The 26,435-nt window shown below is 36.6% G+C and overlaps 2 protein-coding genes across 4 annotated transcripts in view; one reads left to right on the top strand and one right to left on the bottom strand.

Moving 5' to 3' along the window:
- The window catches only part of dgkab (diacylglycerol kinase, alpha b), a 29,782-nt gene extending 4,974 nt beyond the window's left edge, over positions 1–24,808 (top strand). Inside the window, 20 exon segments of one of the 2 annotated variants that reach the window (NM_001366064.2) lie at positions 316–390; positions 535–584; positions 822–896; positions 2,183–2,299; positions 2,890–3,007; positions 3,110–3,198; positions 3,690–3,800; positions 4,701–4,790; positions 5,672–5,755; positions 8,344–8,417; positions 8,857–8,931; positions 9,018–9,103; positions 10,388–10,477; positions 15,883–16,043; positions 18,204–18,268; positions 18,383–18,473; positions 20,896–21,070; positions 22,084–22,204; positions 22,297–22,357; positions 24,104–24,229. In NM_001366064.2, coding sequence (NP_001352993.2) covers positions 316–390; positions 535–584; positions 822–896; positions 2,183–2,299; positions 2,890–3,007; positions 3,110–3,198; positions 3,690–3,800; positions 4,701–4,790; positions 5,672–5,755; positions 8,344–8,417; positions 8,857–8,931; positions 9,018–9,103; positions 10,388–10,477; positions 15,883–16,043; positions 18,204–18,268; positions 18,383–18,473; positions 20,896–21,070; positions 22,084–22,204; positions 22,297–22,357; positions 24,104–24,181 — 1,886 coding nt within the window. In that variant the 3' untranslated portion in view covers positions 24,182–24,229. 2 annotated transcript variants of the gene reach the window in all.
- Positions 16,274–26,435, bottom strand: part of rbms2a (RNA binding motif, single stranded interacting protein 2a) — a 608,287-nt gene continuing 598,125 nt past the window's right edge. For both annotated transcript variants that reach the window (XR_015502208.1, XR_015502209.1), the window contains exon 15: positions 16,274–16,353. The gene's annotated coding sequence lies outside the window, so the exon portion shown is untranslated. The remainder of the gene's footprint in view (positions 16,354–26,435) is intronic.

The following is a 26,435-nucleotide window of genomic DNA, read 5'->3' as shown; positions in this document are numbered from 1 at the left end:
GTAGGGGGTGGGGCTTTATTTTTGAGCTCCTCCTCTGAGCAGTTGGAGGGGCGTGGCTTAGCATATTTCACCCAGTCCATCAAACTGACATCATCAGAGAAAGACTGCTGTTCCAGACTGAAAGCAGATGGTCAAGTTTTGATTAAAGATTACCAAAACAAAATTTCTTTTTTTTCTTGCTTTGATTATTTATTCACCCTACTATACGACTAACAATGTGCGTTAGTAAACCAAAGGTTGTAAATTTTAACTTTAAAATGCCCACTTATTTCATGTATAGTTATTATGTTGATATTCTTTGTCGATCTCTCTCAGGCGGAGTCTCTCTTAAAGCTGTGTCGTGCTATTTTTCCATATTGGAGGACGGAAATCCACGAGACAAACTGGAGTGTGAGAAATTCATCTAATAATAATAACTACCAGTGTGTAATACTCTGTAAAAATGAGTTTAAGCAGTATTTTTAATCATTTCAGTTATGACAGACTTGTTGTAGCCTATATGTAAAGTATTTATTAAATGTATGATCCATACAGACACCTTCAAACTGTATGATAAAGACGACAATGGACTGCTTGATAGCAAGGTAAAACAGGCGTATACAGTACGTGATATTTGTTTTGTTTTTTTTTTATTTAATTGAGTATCATGTATTTTCCATTTTAGCTTAAGTTAAAATTAACACTTTAACATGTCCAATGATTATTCCTTTATATTTCTAAAAGGATTGCATTGCTGTTTTACTGATTTTATATTTACATTTTAAATGCCAACATAATAGTAATAATAACACACAATAATGATGTGCACGTTTGTTTAACAGGAAGTTGACAAAATAGTGGCACAGATGATGAAAGCTGCCGAATATCTTGGATGGGACGTGACAGAACTGAAGCCAGTGGGTTTATTGTTGGCACTAAAATCTAACATCAAAATTTGATTGATTGCACATGCCTAATTCGATCAGGATGTTGATCGTATCATATATATCATGTCATATCATTCCAACTTAAAGTGCAATTTAAAAGCTGAACTAAGTTCATTAGACAAGTCATTGTATAACGTATATTTGTTCTGTAGGCAATCCAAAACAAATATTGCTTAAGGGGGATAATAATTAGAGCTGTAAGCCTAAATAAGTCTCACAGTTCGGTTCGGTTACGATTATCACGCCATCGATTCGGTTAAATCCGATATCACGGTGCATTGACGGTGCTTTCCATACACAGTTTTGTATTTTCTTCACAGCAGAATTCTTGTATTAAAATGTATGAATATATTTATATTTATATACTGTTTGTAATGCAATTTTGTCATTTAATGCAGTCAGATATGTAAACTGTACCTTTAAACAACACAAGCATTTATAGCAATTAATATAAATAAATGTAAATATCCAGCTTGCTTTCTGATCCTTGTCTACCAAGTTCTCTTACACCCCTTTGATTGGTCACACCCTCAACAAAATCGGCTGCGATTGGCTCTTGCACCTAACCCTGCACTGAAGATACAATTAATTTTGACACCCCTATCCGCTTGTAAAGTGGTGACGTGTTGGTGACGTATGTAATACTGTTTCTGGGTCCAAGCCGCCATTCACTTGAGTGGAGAAATCATTCGTTTATGATCTCTTTTTATTCCTATCACACATTAAAGTTAATTTTACATAAAGTCAAAGTGTACACAACAATCTCTGGGCTTGCTGCATAACAAATACCAAAATTTTAACAATTTATAAAACAATGAATCACTTTCTGGCCATCGGATATTAGGCATGGACACATATATTGCGATCGTGACTTTCGAAAGTATGAAATCGCTTTGTAAACGTTTATTATTACCATTTCATGAGTCTCCCCATTCAGTTGAATAGAGCGCTTGGATTCGGAAGCCGCTCCGCGTGACGTCACACTTAACAAGCGGATTAATAATATTGACCTTAAAATGGCTTTTTAAAAAAACTATTTTATTCTAGCCGAAGAAAAACTTCCTCCAGCAGAAAAAATATTCTAGGAAATACTGTGAAAAATTCCAGAATCTGTTCAACATCATTTGGGAAATATTTGAAAAAGAAAAAACTTTTACAGGAGGGCGAATAATTCTGGCTTAAACTGTATATATATATATATATATGTATTCCTCTATAATATTGCATGTAATATATTGCTTATTTGATTTTGTGAGGTTCTTGAGGATATGCTGAAAGCGATGGATGTGGACAGCAGTGGAGCTGTGACTCTAGAGGAATGGATAAACGGTGGACTGAACAACATCCCTCTGCTGGTGCTGCTGGGGTTAAAGGTGTACACTCTTTACTGGAATCTACATGTTTGTACCAAAGCTAATTGAGTTAATGAACACTAAATTAAACAAGAGCCATTCACATCAGATGTGCTGTAATGTAAGAGACTTGTTCTGTATTTGGTCCTGTTTTCTGTCTAGTGAAGCGTTCAGTTTTTCCACTTACAATGTCCATCATGTCAATAGCAAATGCACCATGGCGGAGCGCAACTGACTCCTAAAGGGAACGAGAGATGAGACTCTGGTCGGTTTAATGCACAATATGCCCCAAAACAAACCCATAATTCATAAAGAGAATTATGACAACCCTTTTAGACTATGCGCCTGGTCCACAGACAGTATTTCCCATTTTTAAAATAGCACAAGTGGATTCGGACACATCCCTAGTGCTTTAACTGTATGCAATTTAGACATCACGCATAGATCGTTAAAATAGGGCCCTTAGAGTTTACTCGCTTCATTGGACCAGGTGCATAGTCTAAGGCCCCGTTTACACTGCCAGTTAAATGTGACCCAATATTCACTTCAGCATTTCACCAGAAGTTCACGAGTTGATTAGATTTGATGTAATATATGAATATTATCTGCAGGTAGCTGATAAAGACGGTCAGCATGTGTGGCGGCTGAAGAACTTCAACAGACCCACATATTGCTTCGTCTGTCAGAACATGATGCTGGGCCTGCGCAAACAGGGACTGTCCTGCAACTGTGAGCTTCCACAGATTTCCTTTGTTGCACAGACATTCGTCTAGTATTTAATAGTTTTTATAGACGTTGTCATTGCTGATTTCTGCTTTTATTGATTTCCAGTTTGCAAATACACCGTCCACAGCAGCTGCGCCAACAAAAACCACACGCCATGTGTCAGGACTTTTGTCAGATCCAAAGCAGAGATTGGGGTGAGAGATGATCACAACTACATGTATTAATTGTTTGTGCTTCTTTGTTTACTGCGTTCTGCAGCAAATACAGATAATCGTACAATTGCAGGCAAATTATTCACTCGTTTTGATTAACAGAGCAATAGTTTATATATAATATTTATATATATTATACCTATATATTTTTTTCTCAGGCGAAAGTCTTTCATTGTTTTAATTTGTCTAGAATTAAAGCAGTTTTTACTTTTTTTTTTTTTTTTTTACAATTATCAAGGTGTCTACAGAACAAACCACTGTTTTACAATGACTTACCTAATTAATCTAGTTACACCTACTGAAACGCATACTTTACTGCATCCAATCAGCTTGCAGTAGAAAAAACAAGCCACGCCCACTGTTTTCTCATTTAATCTGTTTCTCTAGGAGCTGCGTCACAATATGAAGACAATGAATACGGTCGTGGCTTCCGGTTCATGCAGACTTTAATGCTATGCTTTTCTCTTCTTCAGTGTTCTGCTCATGACTGGATCAGCGCCGACTGCGAGTCCAACAAATGTCAGATTTGTCACAAAAAGATCAAGATCCTGACAGGGCAGCGCTGTGCGTGGTGTCACAGCATGGTGAGTGCTGATTTCCACATCCAGATCCACTATTTAAAGCTGCCGTGACTCTAAAATAAAGTATTTTAGATGTTAGTATCAGCTGTGTTCACACCAGACGTGGGACATGCAAATAAATCACGCTATTCGCTCGTAAATAATGCGTGAACATTTCATTCGCGGGTCAGATTCACTTCACAATAAATGCGAATTCGCATCATGGGCCGGGCTTCTGTCTGCCCAATGACTCTAGCTTCATTGCTAAATGGCTCACATGGATTTTATTGAGAGACTAGCTGTGCTTTATGTGCTTTAGGAAGGCTGAAAAACAGCGTAGATTTGTTCTGCGCCGTGTCTGAGTCCACTAGATCCTTTCAGAGGTGCACCCAGAACTCCTTCAGAAACTATACCTGGATGATGGAGGTTTTCAGCTGAGCTTCAGACTGAGCCGAACCCAGTTTGATGAGCTGTTGTTTGATGTCGGCAAGAGGATTTTCCCTCGGGACACGTTAAGCGCACAAAATCCTCAGCTCACGCCGCCTCCATTGCGCATGTCACGCAAATTTTTTCCACATCTCCTGATACTTTAGTTCCTCTTTAAATCTTCTGACCAATCAAATGCTCTCTAGTGTCTGACATGCCCCGCCTCCTTCTTCTCATTTGCGTTTTATTTGATGTGCTTGAGCTCGACCACTCTCACTGGCAGAGCTGTGAGAAAAGCCAAACGCTATTGGCTGTTTTTTATAAAAGGGGAGGAGCTACTCTGTCCTGCCCTCTCTTCATGTTTTAGTTGAGATTACGTCAAACATTGATAAAATGCACATTTCGGAGCACTACACAATACTGTAGATAGAATAAATTTATTTGTTGTATTTAGATCGATGCTGTAGATATTGATCTTTTGTTTTGTGGTATCGGTAGCGTCACACTGATTGTGTTCCTCTGGGTTCATCATACTGTGACTGTGGATCATTACAGCATCACATCCTTCCACCGTGGGCCATATGTGCTGTAAGTATCTCCTATGATGACAATATACTATTATCACAATTATAATTATGATTTCGGCCTGGTTTTACACCAGTCAAAAGTTTTGGGTCAGTAAGATTATTTTAATGTATTAAAATTCACTAATTTTGCTTATTATGTTCAGGAAGGCTGCATTTATTTTATACAAAAAGTTTATGAGATATTTATGAACAAAAATGTCATGTATTGTTGTTATGTAAAGCTGTATTTTTTGCATCATAACTCCAGTCTTTAGTATCCATGAGCTTTCAGAATTTATTTTAATATGATGATTTACTATTCAGTTAAAAGAAACATTATTATTATTATTATTATTATTATTAATTCATTCATTTTCTTGTCGGCTTAGTCCCTTTATTAATCCGGGGTTGCCACAGTGGAATGAACCACCAACTTATCCAGCAAGTTTTTACGCAGCGGATGCCCTTCCAGCCGCAACCCATCTCTGGAAAACATCCACACACACACACTCATATACTACGGACAATTTAGCCCACCCAATTCACCTGTACCGCATGTGTTTGGACTGTAAACTCCGGGGAAACCGGAGCACCCGGAGGAAACCCACGCGAAGGCAGGGAGAACATGCAAACTCCACACAGAAACACCAACTGAGCCAAGGTTCGAACCAGCGACCTTCTTGCTGTGAGGCGACAGCACTACCTACTGCGCCTACCTATTAATACTATTATTATATAATGATACAATATTATTTAAAAGTACTATTTAAAAACCCAAACACTATATTTTTGATCAAATAAATGCAGCCTTTCAAAAACATTAAAACATCTCACTGATACCAAACTTTCGCATGGTAGTGCATGTATATAATCAATCATTGGTTTTCTCATATTAAATCATAGGTGGATCAGGCTGACTGTATTTCGGTAAGCGGTCTGGGGGAAACTCACCTTGGAAACATAACCTCAGAGGGACACTTTCTGCAGGCAAGAACACTACCTTTAATGCTAAATTGCTTTCAGTTCACTCATCCTCAAGCCATACAAGACAACATTGACTTTCAGAATAAAAAAAAAAAACCAAAACACACATACACAGGCCAAACTAAATTAATTCTTGGGCTCCTAATGTTAATTAAAATTTATATAATAATTTACAACATTACTACTGTTAATCCACAGATAATCTGAATTTTTCTGCGAACTGAATCTTTCTGGTTTGAATAACTGATTCACCAATTTACTAATGATTCAATAATGTAACATATACCCAATTACATTGCTGAAATTGTACAAATTATACGAAACTAGGATGTTGTTCTTGTGTAAAGCACATACAGGCAGGGCTTGACATGAACTTTTCTGATCACCAGCCACTGTGGCTACTAGTTTTCCAACATTACTAGCCACTCGCCTTTTGCTCTAGCCACAATTTTATTGTTGGGAAAATGTATTTTATCGCATAAATATGACTTTGGCATGCTAAAATTACTTGATTTAGATTTTGTGTTATCTCCAAATGCCTTCTTTTCACTCTTTGTGTGTCGTGTATGAGCAAATGGGTCATGGTTTCATAGTATTACAATTAGTTTATATTTAACATAATTTTCAGAGCTCAAAATTAAGGATTTACCAAATTTATCTCTGGCCACACCAAGAATAAATAATTATTTCTTATTGCCACAATTTTTAAATCTGTCAAAACAAGCAAAATATAGCTATATACTATACTTTTTATTCAACAAAACATATGCACAGCAATCTGTCCTGGCTAAAGATCCCAGATCAGCAGTTAACTACACTTAAATATGGAGTTAATCTCCCATTAAAGCAATGTTATTGTAAAAAATGGTAATTAAACCATATTAACGCAAAAGAAAGCAGGTAAAAAAGACTTACCGTGTTGCAATGAAAGGATGATCACACACACACACGAGTAACGTTAGACCCATAAGTAACCTGTTTAAAGAATGGTCAAAGCGAAAGCGACCCGTGCTGCTTACAAAAAGACAAATCTGGTACTCTTGACAGCAGCAAGACTGTGGGTGCATGTTCATTTGACTAGTCTATTTGAAAGAAACCTGTTCATGTCAGTTGTGTTTCTGGCACAGTTGCTTCACGCAAGGAAACGGGAGCGCACACACGTTTTAAACAGTCGCGCGCATCACCTCATCTGTTATTATCTCATTTGGTATTCACCTGCTTTCTTTTGCTCGCAGGAACGCAATTATTTTTGTCAGTCATGTTGCTTCTCAATTCTAAGATCGCTTCTGCATGCATATTGGACCATCCGTATTGTCGAATCCTGCTTTTAAGAATTATTATCCGGGGAAATTATTTTCAACCAGCCAAAATGGCTAGCTGGAGTGTCTGTTTTTCCCGTCATCGCTGAAATCTACTAAATCTGAAATCGCTAAATCTAAAGCCCTGTATATAGGGAAATATAAACTAGTCTTCAGTAACTCACCTCTCTGAATATACCACTAGAAATCATACAAATGATCATTTTTAGTGGGCGTTCTTGATAAATCTTGGTCAAAATGTTGCATAAACAGTAATTCTGCGTAGAGGTGTCAAAATGAATTGTTTCTTCGGAGCACCGCCATGCAGACGCGGACAATAAGGTATCGGTTCAGTAATAATCATAACCGGTTATTATGTGCTGACGTCATTTATCTCCTATGCGCTCTGTCGCGAGGGAGGTGAGCGCAAGTATTTACAACACTCAGCCAACTCAGGGCCGGTCCGTGGCATAGGTACCATAGGCAAACACTAAGGGCGCCGTATATCCAGGGGGGCGCCAGAAATGAGCGCGCTTCAGTTGGTTTTGTTTTCGATATTCCAGACATATTCAGTTACAGACGGCAATAACTCAAAAACCTCTTACCCTAAAAAGATCTAAAGTGTGTTTCCTACAAAAAGACAAAGCTGGTTATGTTTCACAGCTGTCTTTCTTTTTTGTTCGCTCGACATTACGAGCACTGCTCCGTTTAAGCCCTCGCAATATTTGTTTAGGCGGGAGAGCTCGCGCTGAGAGGAGCTCTCAGTAAGGGACCGTCGGAAAAGTGCTTCTTTTTTTATTCGTTTTTCTGCTCCGCTCAGCGCGAGCTCTCCCTATTGCGACGGCCTAAGTGTGTGTGTGTGTGTGTGTGTGTGTGTGTGTGTGTGTGTGTGTGTTTCTTTGGTGCTGTCTATGTTTGTGAATGTGTGTGAATGAGAGACAGTGTGGTGCTGTGTGTCTGTGTGTTTATACAGACAGCATGTTATAGCCGTTCCTCTAAAATATAACACTGTATATGGAAAGCATCGTCAATGCACCGGGATGCACTGAACTGAATTGAACCGAATCGAAGGCATGATAATCGTAACCGAACCGAGAGACCAGTATAGGTTCACACCTCTGATTCTGTGTCTCACAGATAAAACCTAATATTTTTAATCAAACAGAACACACTCTTAAATATGGGAAAACTAATAAAATCTGTGTTGAAGCTTGTTGTTTTGAAGTCCTGTTTCATATTTTTCTTCACCTATCTGTGTGATTTGCTTTCTTTTTTTGTGCTTTTCTTATGAAGATATTTCCAGTGATGGACACAAATCCTCTGTTGGTGTTTGTAAATCCAAAGAGTGGTGGAAAACAAGGAAAGAGGTTGTGTTTTGTGTTATCATTTAATCCAAAATAAAAGACCTTGATTCACAAAACTATTCTGTATGTTGTATTTTTGGACTATTTTTGTAGAAAATGATATAAATTATTTGCATTTTTCTTCTATGCCAAAAATCATAATTTTTATATCATGTAACTTAATATATTAAGACTATTTTGATTAGTATAGTATTTTGATTAAGTATAACTGAATTTGGACAGCTCTAAAGGTGATTTTGTCACCTTCAGGTTTCAGATTTTCAAATAGTTGCATAATAGTTGTCATAACAAATCAATGGAAAGATTAATTATTCAACGTTCATAATCTATTAATCTCCATTACATGACTGGTTTTGTGGTCCAGGCTCACATATGAAAACCAGTTTTAGATTTACATAATAAGCACAATCAATGCTAAACGATCACTCTGTCATTTATTTAGGGTGTTGAGAAAGTTTCAGTACCTGCTGAACCCACGACAGGTTTACAATCTGGACAACGGAGGACCAAATCCAGGGTATGTTTTATTAACAACACAAGTAAACACTGACACACAATTGCCAAATGAACTCACATGTGTCTGTGGACGTCTGCGTGTTTCAGGCTGCAGTTCTTCCAGAATCTTCAGGTGTTCAGAGTGCTGGTGTGTGGAGGAGACGGCACTGTGGGCTGGGTTTTAGATGCTATTGGTGAGAAACTTGCAGTTTGCAACTGAAATAGTGATATGGACGGCATCACTGACCAACTAAAAGCTACTCTAAAGTCAATGGTGCAGATTTTTACTGATGTTTGAAGAGCGTGTTAGTGTTATGCTCCTATGTGGGTACAAAACACGCATACTCATTGCTTATTAGCAGGGCCAGACGGAATCTGCAGACTTTTTTGCTATTTCTGCTGAGATTTTTGGTAAAAATCTGTGGATTTCTGCTAAATTATTTTGGGAGTATCCAGCGGAGTATCATAACTAAAACCTTAATGTATTAAATAAAAAGGCAATAAATTACTGAATAAAAACTGAATAAATTTAGATTTACACATTTACTCAAGTAAATAAACAGAATTAATAATGGTTAAAAATCTGCGAAAGATCTGCAGAATTCTGCGCGCACAGATTCTGTGTGGGCCTACTTATTACACACACAGGGATGCACAGCAGCACACAGATATCTTTAAATATTCGTTCATTCTTTTTTTTTCCGCTCAGTCCCTTCATTAATCAGGGGTCGCCACAGCGGAATGAACCGCCAATTTATTCAGCACATGTTTTACACAGCGGATGCCCTTCCAGCTGTAACCCAGCACTGGGAAACACCCATTCACTCTCACATACAAACACACACTCGTACACTACGGCCAATTTAGTTAGTCAATTCGGTCCCACTTTATATTAAGTGGCCTTAACTAATAAGTACTTACTTGGGAATTAATAGTTTGTTGCAATGTACTTATTGTGTAAATACATGTATTTACTGTGTATTTATGCTCGATTAAATACCCGTATGTAATTACATCTGTTATTAACTATTGTAATTACATTTGTAAATACACTGTTGGTCATCCCTTACACCTTAACCCACCCTTAAACCTACCCATACCACCAAACCTGTTCATAACCCAACCTCTATCCCAACTCAAAAGCACCACAAAAGTGTTCTCAAATACATTATAAACACAGTAAGTACATTGTATTTATTTTTTGATGCAAGTACATAGTAGTTAAGGACACTTGGGACCGTCAATTCCCCTATAGCGCATGTGTTTGGACTGTGGGGGAAACCGGAGCACCCGGAGGAAACCCACGCCAACAGGGGGAGAACATGCAAACTCCACACAGAAACGCCAACTGGCCCAGTCAGGAATCGAATCAGCAACCTTCTTGATGTAAGGCGACAGCGCTAGCCTAAACCACTGTCTCTAAGTATTTACTACACATAATAATTCATTTTAATCTGACGTTTTGTTTTCCCCTTTAGATAAAGCTAATATGGCGATTCGGCCTCCAGTTGCAATACTTCCTCTCGGCACTGGAAATGACCTCGCTCGATGTCTGAACTGGGGTGGAGGTGCGTCTCTTCCATAGATAAATACTATATTAATTAATAGTACTATAGTGTTTTGAACCATACTATAGCAATGTGTATTCTACCATACATCATGGGCTCTATTTTGACGGTCCATGCGCAGAGCGCAAAACGCAGGGCACAAACGCTTTCAGGGCGTGTCAGGATGCATTTTTGCTAATTTAAGGACGGGAAATCTGCCTTGCGCTGTGGTGCATGGTCTAAAAGGGTTGAGTTTATTTTCTTAATGAGTTATAGGTGTGTTTTGAGAATAAACCAATCAGAGTCTCATCTCTCATTCCCTTTAAGAGTCAGCTGCGTCGCGCCAAGAGTGCATTCACTATTTACAGGACACAAAGTAAGTCTAAGTGGAAAAAATGAGCATTTCACAAGCAAACAGTAAACAGAAAACTGTTGAACAGAGCATCTACTGCGTGAGAATAAGAGATAATGGATCACTTTCACATTCGCTCTTGGACAGGGAAACCTTTACGCACAGACATCAACTAGCCTATAAATAAATAATTTTGTTTGTTAAGCGCAAAGATTGGTTTCAAAACTATTTCTAAATTCAGTTCTAATTTCCAGCAAACGAATAAATGAACAATAGTGACCAAGTGTGCTCAAAATACTGAGTTATATCTATGGAACAAAATCAATGCCTAAAGTCTTGAATTAAAAAGCTTGTTGAATATCACAAACTGAAAAAAATAATACACCGTATTAACAAGTTCTTGCATTTTAATGACTTGAATTCCAGGGTTTGTATTTTTAGGTCCTGAATTTTAACATATCTGTTTATTTAAGCTGTGAATATTTCAACGAAAAATATTTCAAACACGTTTTCATACTTAAAAATTCAATAATTCATATTCAATTTTCAGATTTCACTTAAAAAATATTCAATACCCTTTAAAAATACGATGTATAATATTCAAAAGGTCATTTTCAGTTCATTTTATTTCAGTTCTAATATTCGCTTCCATAAATTCAGTGGATCAAATTCGACTGATAAAATTCAACATTACATCCGTGAACTGCAGGAGAAGCAATAGATTGCAGATTGAAGATCGCCAGCTGCTCTAGCTTTCACCAGCAGGTGGAGATGGAATAATGTAAGATTTTTAACCCAGTAAACAGGCGAGAAAAAGGCTAATAGAGGCAAAAAAGTAGCATTTAATTTTAATATCAATGCCTTGGAAATTATAAATAATAAAAAGTATGAGTAAAATGAGTAAATGAGGTTTTAGTCATCTATATTTGCCCTTATGTAACGGAAGCCAGCTGGTGATCGCGTAAAGCTCACTCCTCGGATCCAGGGACAGACGTTCTGCAATCTTATCGGAGCTTGTCTCCCATGCTGGCTCGTTACCTGCTCGGACCGGTGCGGTTACTTGCACATAAACCGTCTTTTGATGAATATGATGTTAAACATTGTCTATCTTTATTGACTCTTTCTTCCATAGACGCGAAGTTTTATATTGACAGCAAAAGAATATAAACGTAAGAGAAACAGGAGAGGAAATATTATAATAATAATACAAAATAGATAAACATTGACAGGGCTAAGAACAATTACGAACAAAGATTTTCAAAACCAGAGAGATTTTATCAGGATGTCACAAAACAGTTTACTTGGAACTGTTAAACAGTGTTCATGTATGATTTAAGGTTGGTTATGGATGGCGCGTCTAATTTAAAATAATTTAATATAATGTGCGAATGCATTAAAGGAGCGTCTTCAGTTATTATTTAAACGCAGCTATGTCAGGATTGGGATAGGTTATAATTTCATTATTTAAATTATGATTGTTATTATTATTATTTTATGACATGTATTTGGGCTATTGCGCTTAAATAAGTCATCCGTGATTCTAAATTAATATTTCTATTTATCCTTTTTAGCTATCACTTTGCTATCGTCTTTCTCTTCTTTTTTTTCGAATTTTTGGGGTTCTGCCACGGTTAAACGTTTGCAAAATGTCTTTAGTTTGTCCAGATTATCTTTTCCTCTAAAATAGAGACAAAGCAGAAGGAAAATGAATGAATTGATGAATGAATGAAATGATTGACGTTTTTATGCATGTGCGGTGCGGCTTGCTCACGACAAAGTCGAACGAGTGGCCGCGAGCTCCGGTGGCCAGTCAGAGCCAGCGCCGCATATCAAACTGGTTAAGAGATGCTGGATGGCTGCCAATATATGATAGGAATTCTTCCAAAGTTTCAGATGATATCTGGGCTTGTGCATAATAATGTAAAATAAAAGTGAAAGTCATGACATTTGGCCAAGCACAAGAATAGCCTACAAGAGTGTTTCGATTATTATATTTATCATGGCATATGTCATGCTTGGGCTTATATGAATAACACCTCGCTGTTTACCATTTCCGAAAGTGGAGCTGATGTCTGCGTGAAATTGCTTGTATAATTGTAAAAAGAGTGATGAATATTAATGGATTTCTTATATCTGTCATTTCTGATAATATAATTGATTAGTGTGAGCTTATGAGTTTCCAACACAGCAAAAATGCATCCAGAATCCTAAACAACTTTGTCAAGCAAAAATTATGATTTTATAGGCTACTGATTTTTTTTTTTTAAGAAAAAAGAAACTATTAGCTACCCTAGCAATTGTTTATTTAAATATGATCATCTCAAAATATAAAATAAAAACATAATGGTTTGACTTTGTGAAATCATAAAACACACTTGCAGAAAAGAGTTAATAAAATAAATGAGCAAATACATTCTCTACAGTGGATGGCGATTAAAGCTCAGTAATACCCCATGAGGATGAACATTGAGCTGCTTTGCAGGAACCCCTCAACCACGCATGTCAAACCACGCATTCTAAACATTAATCTTATGAAACTAGCTGAAGTGACAACTAAGCCTATATTAAATTTAAACCAGTTTAAATAAGTTTATATGTTTAATAACTGCAAAAAAGATAAACTTTGCTAATCATAAAATACAAACGGTCGCTGCAAAGTTATAAATAACGGTTTTCTCATTTAATAAAAACTAATTAAAGTCAGTTATAACTGCCTATTATCAAACCGTAGGCGACTCATTTTATTACTTATCATTGGCTGCGACGTTGCCACTTTTGCGTTAATACCTTTTTCTCGCCTATAGGCTACATAACAATAAAACAATAATCTGGACAAACTAAGACATTTTGCAAACGTTTAACCATGGCAGAACCCCAATAATTAGAAAAAAGAAGAGAAAGACAGGCAGAGTGATAAAAAGGATAAATAGAAATATTAATTTAGAATTACAGATGACTTATTTAAGCGCAATAGCCCAAATAAATGTCATACAATAATAATATTAACAATCATAATAATAATTTAAATGATAAAAATGTATAACCTATCCCAATCCTGACATAGCTGCGTTTAAACAGCGCAAACATTACTCCTTATAGTTATGCCATATTAGACGGTTCTGTGTGAATAACTGAAGACGCTCCTTTAATGCATTCGCACATTATATTAAATTATTTTAAATTAGACGCGCCATCCATAACCAACCTTAAATCATACCTGAACACTGTTTAACAGTTCCAAGTAAACTGTTTTGTGACATCCTGATAAAATCTCTCTGGTTTTGAAAATCTTTGTTCGTAATTGTTCTTAGCCCTGTCAATGTTTATCTATTTTGTATTATTATTATAATATTTCCTCTCCTGTTTCTCTTACGTTTATATTCTTTTGCTGTCAATATAATACTTCGCGTCTATGGAAGAAAGAGTCAATAAAGATAGACAATGTTTAACATCATATTCATCAAAAGACGGTTTATGTGCAAGTAACCGCACCGGTCCGAGCAGGTAACGAGCCAGCATGGGAGACAAGCTCCGATAAGATTGCAGAACGTCTGTCCCTGGATCCGAGGAGTGAGCTTTACGCGATCACCAGCTGGCTTCCGTTACATAAGGGCAAATATAGATGACTAAAACCTCATTTACTCATTTTACTCATACTTTTTATTATTTATAATTTCCAAGGCATTGATATTAAAATTAAATGCTACTTTTTTGCCTCTATTAGCCTTTTTCTCGCCTGTTTACTGGGTTAAAAATCTTACATTATTCCATCTCCACCTGCTGGTGAAAGCTAGAGCAGCTGGCGATCTTCAATCTGCAATCTATTGCTTCTCCTGCAGTTCACGGATGTAATGTTGAATTTTATCAGTCGAATTTGATCCACTGAATTTATGGAAGCGAATATTAGAACTGAAATAAAATGAACTGAAAATGACCTTTTGAATATTATACATCGTATTTTTAAAGGGTATTGAATATTTTTTAAGTGAAATCTGAAAATTGAATATGAATTATTGAATTTTTAAGTATGAAAACGTGTTTGAAATATTTTTCGTTGAAATATTCACAGCTTAAATAAACAGATATGTTAAAATTCAGGACCTAAAAATACAAACCCTGGAATTCAAGTCATTAAAATGCAAGAACTTGTTAATACGGTGTATTATTTTTTTCAGTTTGTGATATTCAACAAGCTTTTTAATTCAAGACTTTAGGCATTGATTTTGTTCCATATATATCCTAAAACACATGCTGTGCCCCATATGGTCTAAAACCTGACAGGTGGACAAATCTAAGCTTGTTTTTAATAAAACAAATATAAATATGGATATAATAAATAATGCTGCTAATAATAATAACATTATACAAAAGCAAACTGTTATGAATGAACTGAAAAAGCCTCCCGAGATGAAGAAGACATAAAAGCAGTGATTTTTCATTTTTATGTAGGCTAGAAAATAATATGTTCTGTAACATTTTAATCCTTTATATTCTATATCTATTCTTATTATATACTATATATATCCTTAATATTTAATTTTTTCATATATAAAGATATTTGCCTATTGCTCTCGTGTGTATTAAGCAGTGTGTAAGCGAGGCGCAACTCTGCGCTGGAGTTTAGACCGGGTTAGTTTTGGTCTAATGAAAAATCTATTATAGTTTCTCAAAATAGCAACGCGCCAGCGGCCCGCCTCAGAACGCCTCCCTTTTTAGACCAGAACGCCTATGGGCGCACAAATGAGCGCTAATGCATTTGCTATTTAAACAGCGTAACGCAACGCCTCAAAACGACTCTTGCGCCAAGCTGAAACTACCAAAAGACTACTGCATCGCTACTGCATGCACACTGCGCCGGGTGTATGATAGGGTCCTGTGTATATTTACAGCACTTTGTTAATGAATATTACAGCATTCACTAGTGTTAACTCGTGAACTGATCAACTGTATTAAACACTGTAGTGTACTTTAGTTTTTACTGCAGTAGACTGTGGTGTATTGTGTTATATTCTGTAGTTGTGCGAACCCGCAGTATTGGGTTTGTAATGATATTCTCATGTGTTGGACTGAGCAGGATATGAGGGCACGGATCTGACTGAAATCCTGAAGCAGATTGAGGAAAGCAGATCGATTCAGATGGACCGCTGGAGTCTGCGAGTCGCTCCCGTCGATGATGCGGACGAAGGCGATCCGGTGCCCAATGACATCATCAACAACTATTTCTCCATCGGTGTGGTGAGCTTAGATGCTGTCAGATGGTGGAGCTGGGAATGATGGGAATTTTATTTTCCTGGGACGGACAGAGATATTCCCATGGGAATCATTGCAGGAATGTCATGGAGTTTAACACGCAGTTGAAGTCAGAATTTTTTCACCCTCCTTTAAATTTTTCCAATATTTCCCAAATGATTCAGGAATTTTTCACTGTATTTCCTGTAATATTTTTTCTTCTGGAGAAAGTCTTATTTGTTTTATTTTGGCTAGAATAAAAGCAGTTTTTAATTTTTTAAAACATTTTAAGGTCAATATTATTCGCCCCTTTAAGCTGTAGTTGTGTTGGATAGTCTCCAGAACAAACCACTGTTATACAATGACTTGCCTAATTACCCTAACTTTACTCTAATTAACTTGGTTAAGCCTTTAAATGTCACTTTAAGCTGAATACTAGTGTCTTGAAGAATATATAGTCTAATATTATTTACTGTCATCATGACAAAGATTAAATAAATCAGTTATTAGAAATGAGTTATTAAAACTGTTATGATTAGAAATGTGTTGACAATCTTCCCTCTGTTAAACAGCAATTTTGGGAAATATATACAGGAGGGCTAGTAATTCATGACTTCAGCTGTATATATTTTGTCTAAATGATTAAAAATCAGGGATGTTTGTGTTTTGTTTTAAATTTTAGTTTATCAAAATGTATTTTTTAATGGCATATCGTGTTTTTAACATGTTGTTTCACACATTTTGCCTGTTGTCAAAGTTACAAATTGACCACCTTAAAGACAGCTGATAGATTGGGAGCTTTTCCATTTATTTATTATTTATATTATATTTATTCATTCATTCATCTTCCTTCAGCTTAGTCCCTTATTTATTGGGGTCGCCACAGCGAAATGAACCACCAACTATTCCGACATGTTTTACACAGCGGATGCCTTCCCACTTGCAACCCAGTACTGGAAAACACCCATACACACTCACATTCTCTCACACACACATACACTATGGCCAATTTAGTTTATGCAATTCACCTATAGCGCATGTGTTTTGACTTTAACCGCCTTTCCACTGCACACGACATTTAGATACGACTGTCGGCATTTGCCCCCTTGTGGCAGTCGCACAGAATTTTCAGATTTGTCGTGCACCATGGGAGAGAAGCTGATTCTCACGGTGTCCGAAATAAAGGAGTGCAAAAGCAAGAGCATTTATTCTCCTTGCGTTCACCGTGGTTGAAATAATGAATGAATGACTGACTACTAGAAACTAATAGACCGCTAAAAATATTGTGGCAAATGTGTAGACAGCATAAACAATAATATTTTTATTGTTCTTTTTTTTGTAAATATAGACTTTTTTCTTATTTAATAAAAAAAAAACTACTATTTTTCATCTCATGCACACGGACCTGCTTGGACAATGCTGGAATTCATCACATCCGGTAGGCGGGTCACATGGGGTGTAGTCTGGCTGACCGGATGTGACGTAATCTTCCCTCCGGGCCGCAATGAGATTCAGCGTCCCACCCATCCCTTGCCTCTTAAGTTTTGCAAACACCTGTCCCCCATCGCCACCTTACCCCCCCTCTTCAGTTTGCAATCGCCTGTCCCCTATCGCCACCCTACCCCCCCTCTTCAGTTTGCAATCACCTGTCCCCCATCGCCACCTCCCCGCTCTTCAGTTTGCGATCACGTCAACCCCCCAACCACCACCCCTGCCTCTAACCCCACCCCCCATCAGTTAACGAACTCCTGTCCCAACACCCCCCCACCACCGGTTTTCAATTCACAATTGTTTTCCTGTGGTCCCCCACCCCCCCTGTCTAAGATTGGTCATGTGCAGTGGAAAGGCGGCTTGTGGGGGAAACCGGAGCACCCGGAGGAAACCCACGCCTACACGGGGAGAACATGCAAACTCCACACAGAAATCCCCACTCACCCAGTCGGGACTCGAATTTTCAAATTCTGAAGTAAATTATCCATTGTTGCTCTCATTAAATTCATGAAAAATAATATTCAGAAATAATATTCAAAGCACAACTGCGCTCTTTCTGTTCATTATAGACTATCGAAAATCAGCCTTTTAGTCAGTTAAGTTCAGGGTAACAATCAGGGAATTTACCATTTGTCCTAGAGAGTGAGCTCTGTGTTATGGTTGTTTCTCCAAAAGGACGCTTCGATAGCGCACCAGTTTCATGTGATGAGAGAGAAACATCCTCAAAAGTTCAACAGCAGGTCAGGATCTCAGATGTACTAGTTTGACAAAACATTCTGTGCACTTCTAGAGCGCAGCGGTGGGGTTCTGGAAGTAAAAACGTGTCCTACATGTGTCTGTCTTTACCCTGAAAGAGCCAGGAATAAGCTGTGGTATTTTCAGCTCGCAACTTCAGAGACCATTTCAGCTTCGTGCAGGAACCTGAAGGACTGTCTCAGCATTGAGGTAAACACAAACAGAAATGCTCATATCATCTTGTTATTGATAGTTTTCACGTGACATACCCTGGTGGGCAAAACATTAATACCCTCTTGCTGATCACCAAGCTACAGGCTGAGCAATCTCTCTCTTTTTTCACCAAAAAAAAAAAAAACTGTAGAAACAATAAGATATAGCGGTACTAACCAACGTGAGATATGCCTGATCTGAGCTTCTACAGAAATTTCTTCAGAGAAAGAACAGCCATTGACCCATAACAACCTATGGCACCTATAACTGTCAGTGTGTTTGTGTGCTTTTCATTCTGTTATGATCTGCAGCCGCTGGATCGCTATGAACTACAAATCCGCTGGTTTATGGACTACAGATCCAGTCATGCACCACACACACACACACATACCTGGTCCAAGCCTCCTTTGATTAGACTCACACATCTTAAGCTGCTCATAGACTGATTCAACTCATGTATACACTCTGTGGGTGCAAAATATGGATGGTAAGTTTCATTTTCTTTGAAGTAATACATTTGTTTTACAATTCTCACATACTCAAATCACTGCAGAATTGCTGCATTTATGTACAGACACACTTTTAAAGGGGTAGTTCACTCAAAACTGAACCATTTACTCACCATTCACTTGTTCAAAACCTGTGTGAGTTTCTGTCTTCTGTTGAACACAAAAGAAGACATTTAAAAGAATGCTGGAAACCGGTAACCATTGACTTCCATGGTATTTGTTTTTCCTGCAATTGAAGTCAATGGTTTCTGGTTTCTAACATTCTTCAAAATATCTTATTTTGTGTTCAACAGAATAAAGAATCTTAACAGATTTTGAAGTGAAGGGAGAGTGAATCGTGAGTAAATGTTCATTTTTGGGATTAAAGGGCACCTAGGTTACCCCTTTTTTTCAGATTTAATATAAGTCTTTTTCGTTTAAAGTTTAAGCTCAAAACACCCATCAGATTTTTCATTATATCTTTTAAAAGATCCTATTTTACACATTTCCAGCAGAGGGTGTTTTTTTCGTACTGCGCCTTTAAGACGAGTCTTCCCCGCCTACTGTTTCTACGTGCCTTCCCGCGTGATTTAATCTCTTCCCTCGGCTGCATCAGACAACAGACAGACTTGAAGGAAAAAGGTCTCACGTAGCGTTTGTGAGAAATACTACAGTAAGAACTTTACTAATCAGTATTTGTTGTGAAGTTGCATTGATGAGTCACATGCAATATTGTTACAAAGTTCACATACACACACACACACACACACAGATACACACGCACACTGCAGCTGACACACACACAGATACACACGCACACCGCAGCTGACACACACACACACACAGGCAGACAGACAGAGCGTGCTTAGCTTTGCACTGTTTTTGCACTCAAATGTGACAGGATACAGGCTAACCTCCACTGCTGTGTGGATATCTGTTATGCTAATGTACAAAATAAACCTGATTTAACTTCCACAAACCGGGATTGAAGCGTCTGCTTTTATACAGTAATTGTTCTGACATGCGGCTGTGCTGATGAAGTAAAGCTGAAGTAAATCGCTGTAATTAATTACACACGTGCACTGTTTTAAAACACTTTAAACATTTGAAACTCGCTCTTAAGTTTCACTTACTCTAAATCGCATTTGATGATGATTGCTGATCCTAGCGAACAGAACAGACCTTTTATTCCCGGTTGCTTTGCGTATGTCTGGTATTGTTGACATATACATGTGACTACCGGAACATGTTAATGCGTGCAGCTGTCAATCAATTCTGTGGGCGGGGTGACTGTACTCCTACGTAAAGTTGCGACGGTCTGAAAACCGCTCCAATTGGTCCACCGTTTTTAGGTTGTTAAATTAAAAAAAAAAAGCACTGGGTGTGTTTATATCACCCCGATATGATTATCTATACACTATATATACACATATGTCTGTCCAAATAGCTTGAAAAGTAGAATTTTCACCATAGGTGCCCTTTAATATAAGTACATTTTCTTCAAGATTTTGATTCCTTCATTGTCCTTTGGTTTAGTCCCTTTATTCATCAGGGGTTGCTACAGCGACAACCTATCCAGCATATGTTTTACACAGTGGATACCCTTCCAGTACTGGGATACACCCATACACACTCATTCACACACACACTCGTACACTACGGCCAATTTTGTTCACCCAATTGCCCTGTAGTGCATCTGTTTGGACTGAGGGAAAGACCGGAGCACCAGGATGAAACCCACGCCAACACTAGGAGAACATGCAAACTCCACACAGTAATGACAACTGGCCTGCCGTGACTCGAACCAGCGACCTTCTTGCTGTGAGAACACAGTGCTAACCACTGAGTCGCCTGTCCGCCCTCAATTGTCAATCTGAAGTGTGTTAAATTGAACTGTACTAAAAATAACTGTAGTTTGCTGGTGTCTGCAGTGCTGTGGTGTTCCTGTGGACCTGAGCAGACTGTCTCTGGAAGGTGTCGCCGTGCTCAACATTCCCAGCATGCACGGCGGTTCAAACCTGTGGGGGGAAACCAAGAGTGCTGAGAAACCAAAAACATGGCAAGAGGTCCGAGTCGACCCTGAGGCTCTCCAGACCTGCTCACAGGGTCAGAATATGATTATCATTCATTCAATCATTTTCCTTCAGCTTAGTTCCTTTATTCATTAGGGGCCGCCACAGCGGAATGAACCACCAACTGATCCAGCATATGCTTCCAGCCATAAGCTAGTACTGGGAAACACCCATAGAGTCACACACACACTCATACACTACGGCCAGTTTAGTTCATTAATTCCCCTATAGCGCATGTGTTTGGACTGTGGGGGAGACCGGAGTACCCGGAGGAAACCTACGCCAACATGGGGAGAACATGCAAACTCCACACAGAAATGCCAACTGAACCAGCCGGGACTCGAACCAGCGACCTTCTTGCTGTGAGGCCACAGTGTTAGCCACTGAGCCACTGTGCCGCCTTCATTGTTTGTTCATTTTAGTAAATGCATTAATTAATACAAGTGTTACCTTATCATTTGATAAGTTAACTATTATTAGATGGCGTAGTTGTTGACCAGTTTAGTTGAATATGCTAGAAACACTGGAAAACCTATAATATCTCACACTTTACTTAATTTTTTTGTCTTGTTTTTAGTCCAAAAAACTCAAAATTCCTAAACCAAAAAGCATTTTATAGACTAGTAAAAATATTGTCTTGTTTTAAGAAATAATATACCAAAATTAACTGGGTTTTTCCTTAAAACAAGCTAAAATAATCTGCCAATGGGGTACGCAAAATAATCTCATGTCAAAAGGGAAAACAAGTTTATTTTGCTTACCCCATTGGCAGATTATTTAGCTTGTTTTTTAAAATGTTTTTTATTCTAGCTGAAATAAAATAAATAAGACTTTCTCCAGAAGAAAAAATATTATAAGAAATACTGTGAAAAATTCCAGAATCTGTTAAACATGATTTGGGGAATATTTGAAAAAGAAAAAACAACTGTATTCTTTGATGAACTTAAATAATTTATGATAATTTAATGTGTTGTATATTTCCTATATTGAACTCACTATTCTAAACAGGACTGCAAAATGTAAAAAAGCTGTTTTGCTCTGCTGTAGACATGAGTGATGAACTGCTGGAGGTTGTTGGTCTGGAGAGTGTGCTGGAGATGGGTCAGATTTACACCGGACTGAAGAGTAAAGCACATCGACTGGCTCAGGCGGCTCACATCACTGTCAGGTGAAGCTGTTTTACAGTATTCCACCATTCCAATCGAGCAGATTTATGAAAAAAGCATTATATGTGGATTTACATGTCATCTTCTGCTGCAGGACTTGTAAAACTCTCCCCATGCAGGTTGACGGAGAGCCGTGGATGCAGCCTCCGTGTACAGTAAGTGTGTTTATACACAACATAAAAACACATGAGCAGATTCGAGAGTGTATGGCAGGCCCTTATCACATTTAATCTATATAATTAACCTGATTTGCATGCTACTAGTGCATGTTTTTATAGATTCTAGTATCTGTTCCATTAAATATTAGTACTAATTCGTTAGCTACAAGCACTTATTGTGCAACATTAGTTCTTAGTGATTGAAAACTAGATACTAGATTAGATACTAGTACCTATTAAATAAACACTATTACTTATTCATGAGATGCCTACACCTATTAAATGGATATTAGTTAATATTAGACTCTTTGGCTGTCGAAAATCTTTCGTTTTCAGCCAAAAATACATGGTAAAAAAGTATATTAGGAGTTAATTTGGATTTTGGGGGGGAATACTCCTTTTAATGGTGCAGATAATGGAAAACAGGTGAAGCGTTAATCAGTGCAATGGGTTGTGGGAAATGAAGTCCTGGGCTGTATCTGAATTCGCCCCCTATACCTTTAAATAGTGCACTGTCAATTCCACAATGCATTGCAATAACAACCCTTGTACACCTGCCAGCAATTAAATACCCATAATGCAGGGGTTCTCAAAGGGGTCGCGGGACAATAAGGGAGGGTCGCCTGGTGATTTAAAAAAATCTATTTATTATTGTTAAATCACATAAGAATGACCATATTTTATCCATAACCTACTTAAGAGAAAAATATAGTCATTTATAATTACTATATAGTTACTATAGTAGCTTATAGTTACTAGTTCTATTGGATTGCGACCCCAGTGGTAATTACATTATATTAAAGACACAGCAATAGCGTCAAATGCAGCAGATTGATTTTATAACACCAGGTTAAAGTTTCTGGCCCATTTACAGCACTGACATTTAACGAAGAATTTACCTGGGTGTTTTGGTGTGTGTGTGACATTGCAAGCAAGGTTTCTGTATTCATAACCAGGATATTGGGGGTCGCGAGTCACTGGCATCGTCATATTAGGGGTCGCAGGCTGAAAAGTTTGGGAACCTCTGCCATAATGCACTGTGTGAGTTCACATGATGAATAAATTTCTGAGTCTGACCACAAGATGGCGTCCACAGCAGAATACTATCGGTGTACGTTTCTGAATACATTTTTAAACTGTTAAAAGATATTTGAATACATGACAGAAATCAAAATACTTTGTTTCATTACTAATATAGAGATGGCTAGGTTTCGCATAAAGTACATCCGGGAGGTTGTTATCACCGAATAAACCCCGACAGGCAAAGCAGAGCACTGTAGTATAAGACTAAAGGGCTTTTATTCTGCAAAAACAACCATCCTGGATGTACTTCACCCCACTTATTACACAGCTACTAGCCACAAACCATAAAAATTAGACACAAAACATTGTTCTGAGCTGTAATAGTTTATTGATTCTCTGTTCCCGAATGAGCCTGTGTTGTTTATGGGTTGTTATCTGGGAATAAGGTAACTGAAAATTTTGCAGCTGACCAATCGGAAGCGAGTATTTCAGACAGCCAAAGTAATTAATGTTAAATAACTATCACAGGGTCTGACCAAGAAGTGGTAAATCAATTCCATTCCCTCTTGTAAGTAGACTATATTAGTGGACTAACATAGGGAACAGTGAATGAGGATACAGGACAGGCGAGTAAATGAAGTAAAGAATACTAGTAACTATTAAATAGATAATAGTATTTGTTCTTAACTGTTCTGTTATTATCTGTCTGTCTGTTTACAGATTCACATCACGCACAAAAACCAGGCTAATATGCTGACAGCTCCGGCTGCTAAATCACTGGGATGCTTATTCAAGTGAAATGTAATCAAGGTGTAAAAGAACAAACTAATTAAAACAACAATACAGTACGATTCTTTTAAAATCAACTCTTTTTTTTATGTTATCAGCCTTTTAGATTTGTGTTTAGCTAAGATAGATTATAATGTTGTGATTTGTTTTGCTTTGCTATACAATATGTTTTATTTTAGCATACTAGTGTAGTTTTAATTATTGTCTTTTTTCCTTTCATTTAAATTTGGCTAGTTAGTTAGTTATTTGTTTTATTATTTTCTATTATTATTTAATATTAGTATTTAAGCATTTGTTAGTTTATATTTATTTGTTTGTTAAATAAAATGTATTTTATTTTATTTTAGCCTTTCTACATAACTATTAATGTTACATGTAACTTGTATTACTTTGTGAATTATTTATTTATTTTCACACATTTTGTCAACGTGTTTGATTTATTTGTACATGTACTTCGTTGTTGAATAATTGGTTGTAACACTGACTCAAACTGAAGCATTTCACATTGATCAAACTTCTAACAACTTTTTTTTTAGTTTGTGTCTGTAAAGTTAGAGTTTGCAAGTTCCGAATTGTCTCTATAAAGTAATTAATAAATAATAAAATTAATAAAGTCTGTTATTAATTACTCGCCCACATGCTGTTGCAGTCCCCTGAGTTCATTTTCAGAACGCAAATTAAGAAATATATTAGTGAATATGTTTTTAACTATGATCCCCAAATATTAACGAAAATAGTTTTAATTGTGTTTTATCCTGTGTTGCTTAATACTGTCTCTGTGTGGCAACTTGAATCTTTAAACATATATAAATTGGTGTAAATTGATTTTTGTGGGTTGATTATGTGCAGTAAATAATGTTTATTGTTTAGTGTTTTTTATGTTATGTTTAATTATGATTTATGATGTAAATTGTTTTGTTTAATGTTGGCAATGGTTTTCTCGTTTTGTTCTAGTAAATTTAAATTGATGTAAAGAGAAATAATAAAAAAAATAATTTATATATATATATATATATATATATATATATATATATATATATATATATATATATATATATATATACAGTTGAAGTCAAAATTTAGACCCCCTGTTTGATTTTCCCCCAATTTCTGTTTAACGGAGAGCAGATTTCTTGAACAAATTTCTAATCATAATAGTTTTAAAAACTCATTTCTAATAACTGATTTTTTTAAATCTTTGTCATGATGACAGTAAATAATATTTGAATAGATATTCTTCAAGACATTTCTATACAGCTTAAAGTGACATTTAAAGGCTTAACTAGGTTAATTAGGTTAACTAGGCAGGTTAGGGTAATTAGGCAAGTTATTGTATAACGATGGTAGACTATCAAAAATGTATATAGCTTAAATGGGCTAATAATTTTGACCTTAAAATAGTGTTTAAAAAATTAAAAACTGCTTTTCTTCTAGCCGAAATAAAACAAATAAAACTTTCTCCAGAAGAAAAAATATTATCAGACATACTGTGAACATTTCCTTGCTCTGTTAAACATCATTCGGAAAATATTTCAAAAAGGGAAAAAATCAAAGGGGGGCTTATAATTCTGAGTTATATAGTTTACATTTGTTTTTTTTAATAAATATATTTGTATTGAATTTTTAATGCAATATTTAAAAGAGATAAACCTATCACTTTTCTGGTTAATATTGTCAGTAACACAACTTCAAGAAACATTGGATATTATATTTAGTTTATTTTTTAAAGAATATTACAAATATATTTTACATTTATAAATTTCTAATCATTTCTATAAAATGGTCTCTGCTAGACCAGTTTCTTATATTGAATTTAAGATTTTTGCATTACTCCAGTTAGAAAAGGCATATGGGGAAAGATTGAGAGAATAGCAGAACATAAGAGGAATGTTTTGATAATTTGAGAAGAATTTTAGAAAATATTATAGTCATTTGCTAACAAAACGTGCACAGCATATATGAGTGCACTCCCCACAAATCTCTCAGTTAAATTAATAATTTCTATAGTGTGCTTTACAATATTATATTTGTGCGTATACATTAGATTAGTCAGCACTGAAGCCAAATCTAAATAACTTACAATAATGGTCCAAAAATTAGTAGCCCAAATTTATATTTTAGGGGAAAATAATAAATAAATGAAAAGAAAATAGCAAAAATTAAGAGAAATAAAAAATATATATACAATGTTGTTGAAATGTAGTTTGTGATTTTTTTTTGCAATAATTTAAATCTATTACCTTTTCATTTCTGTGACTAAAAT

This window comes from Danio rerio, chromosome 11, assembly GCF_052040795.2.
Source record: "Danio rerio strain M-AB ecotype USA chromosome 11, GRCz13ab, whole genome shotgun sequence".
Taxonomy (NCBI): Eukaryota; Metazoa; Chordata; class Actinopteri; order Cypriniformes; family Danionidae; genus Danio; species Danio rerio.
The sequence above is the reverse complement of the archived record's forward strand: the minus strand, read 5'-3'. Positions and strand labels throughout refer to the sequence as shown.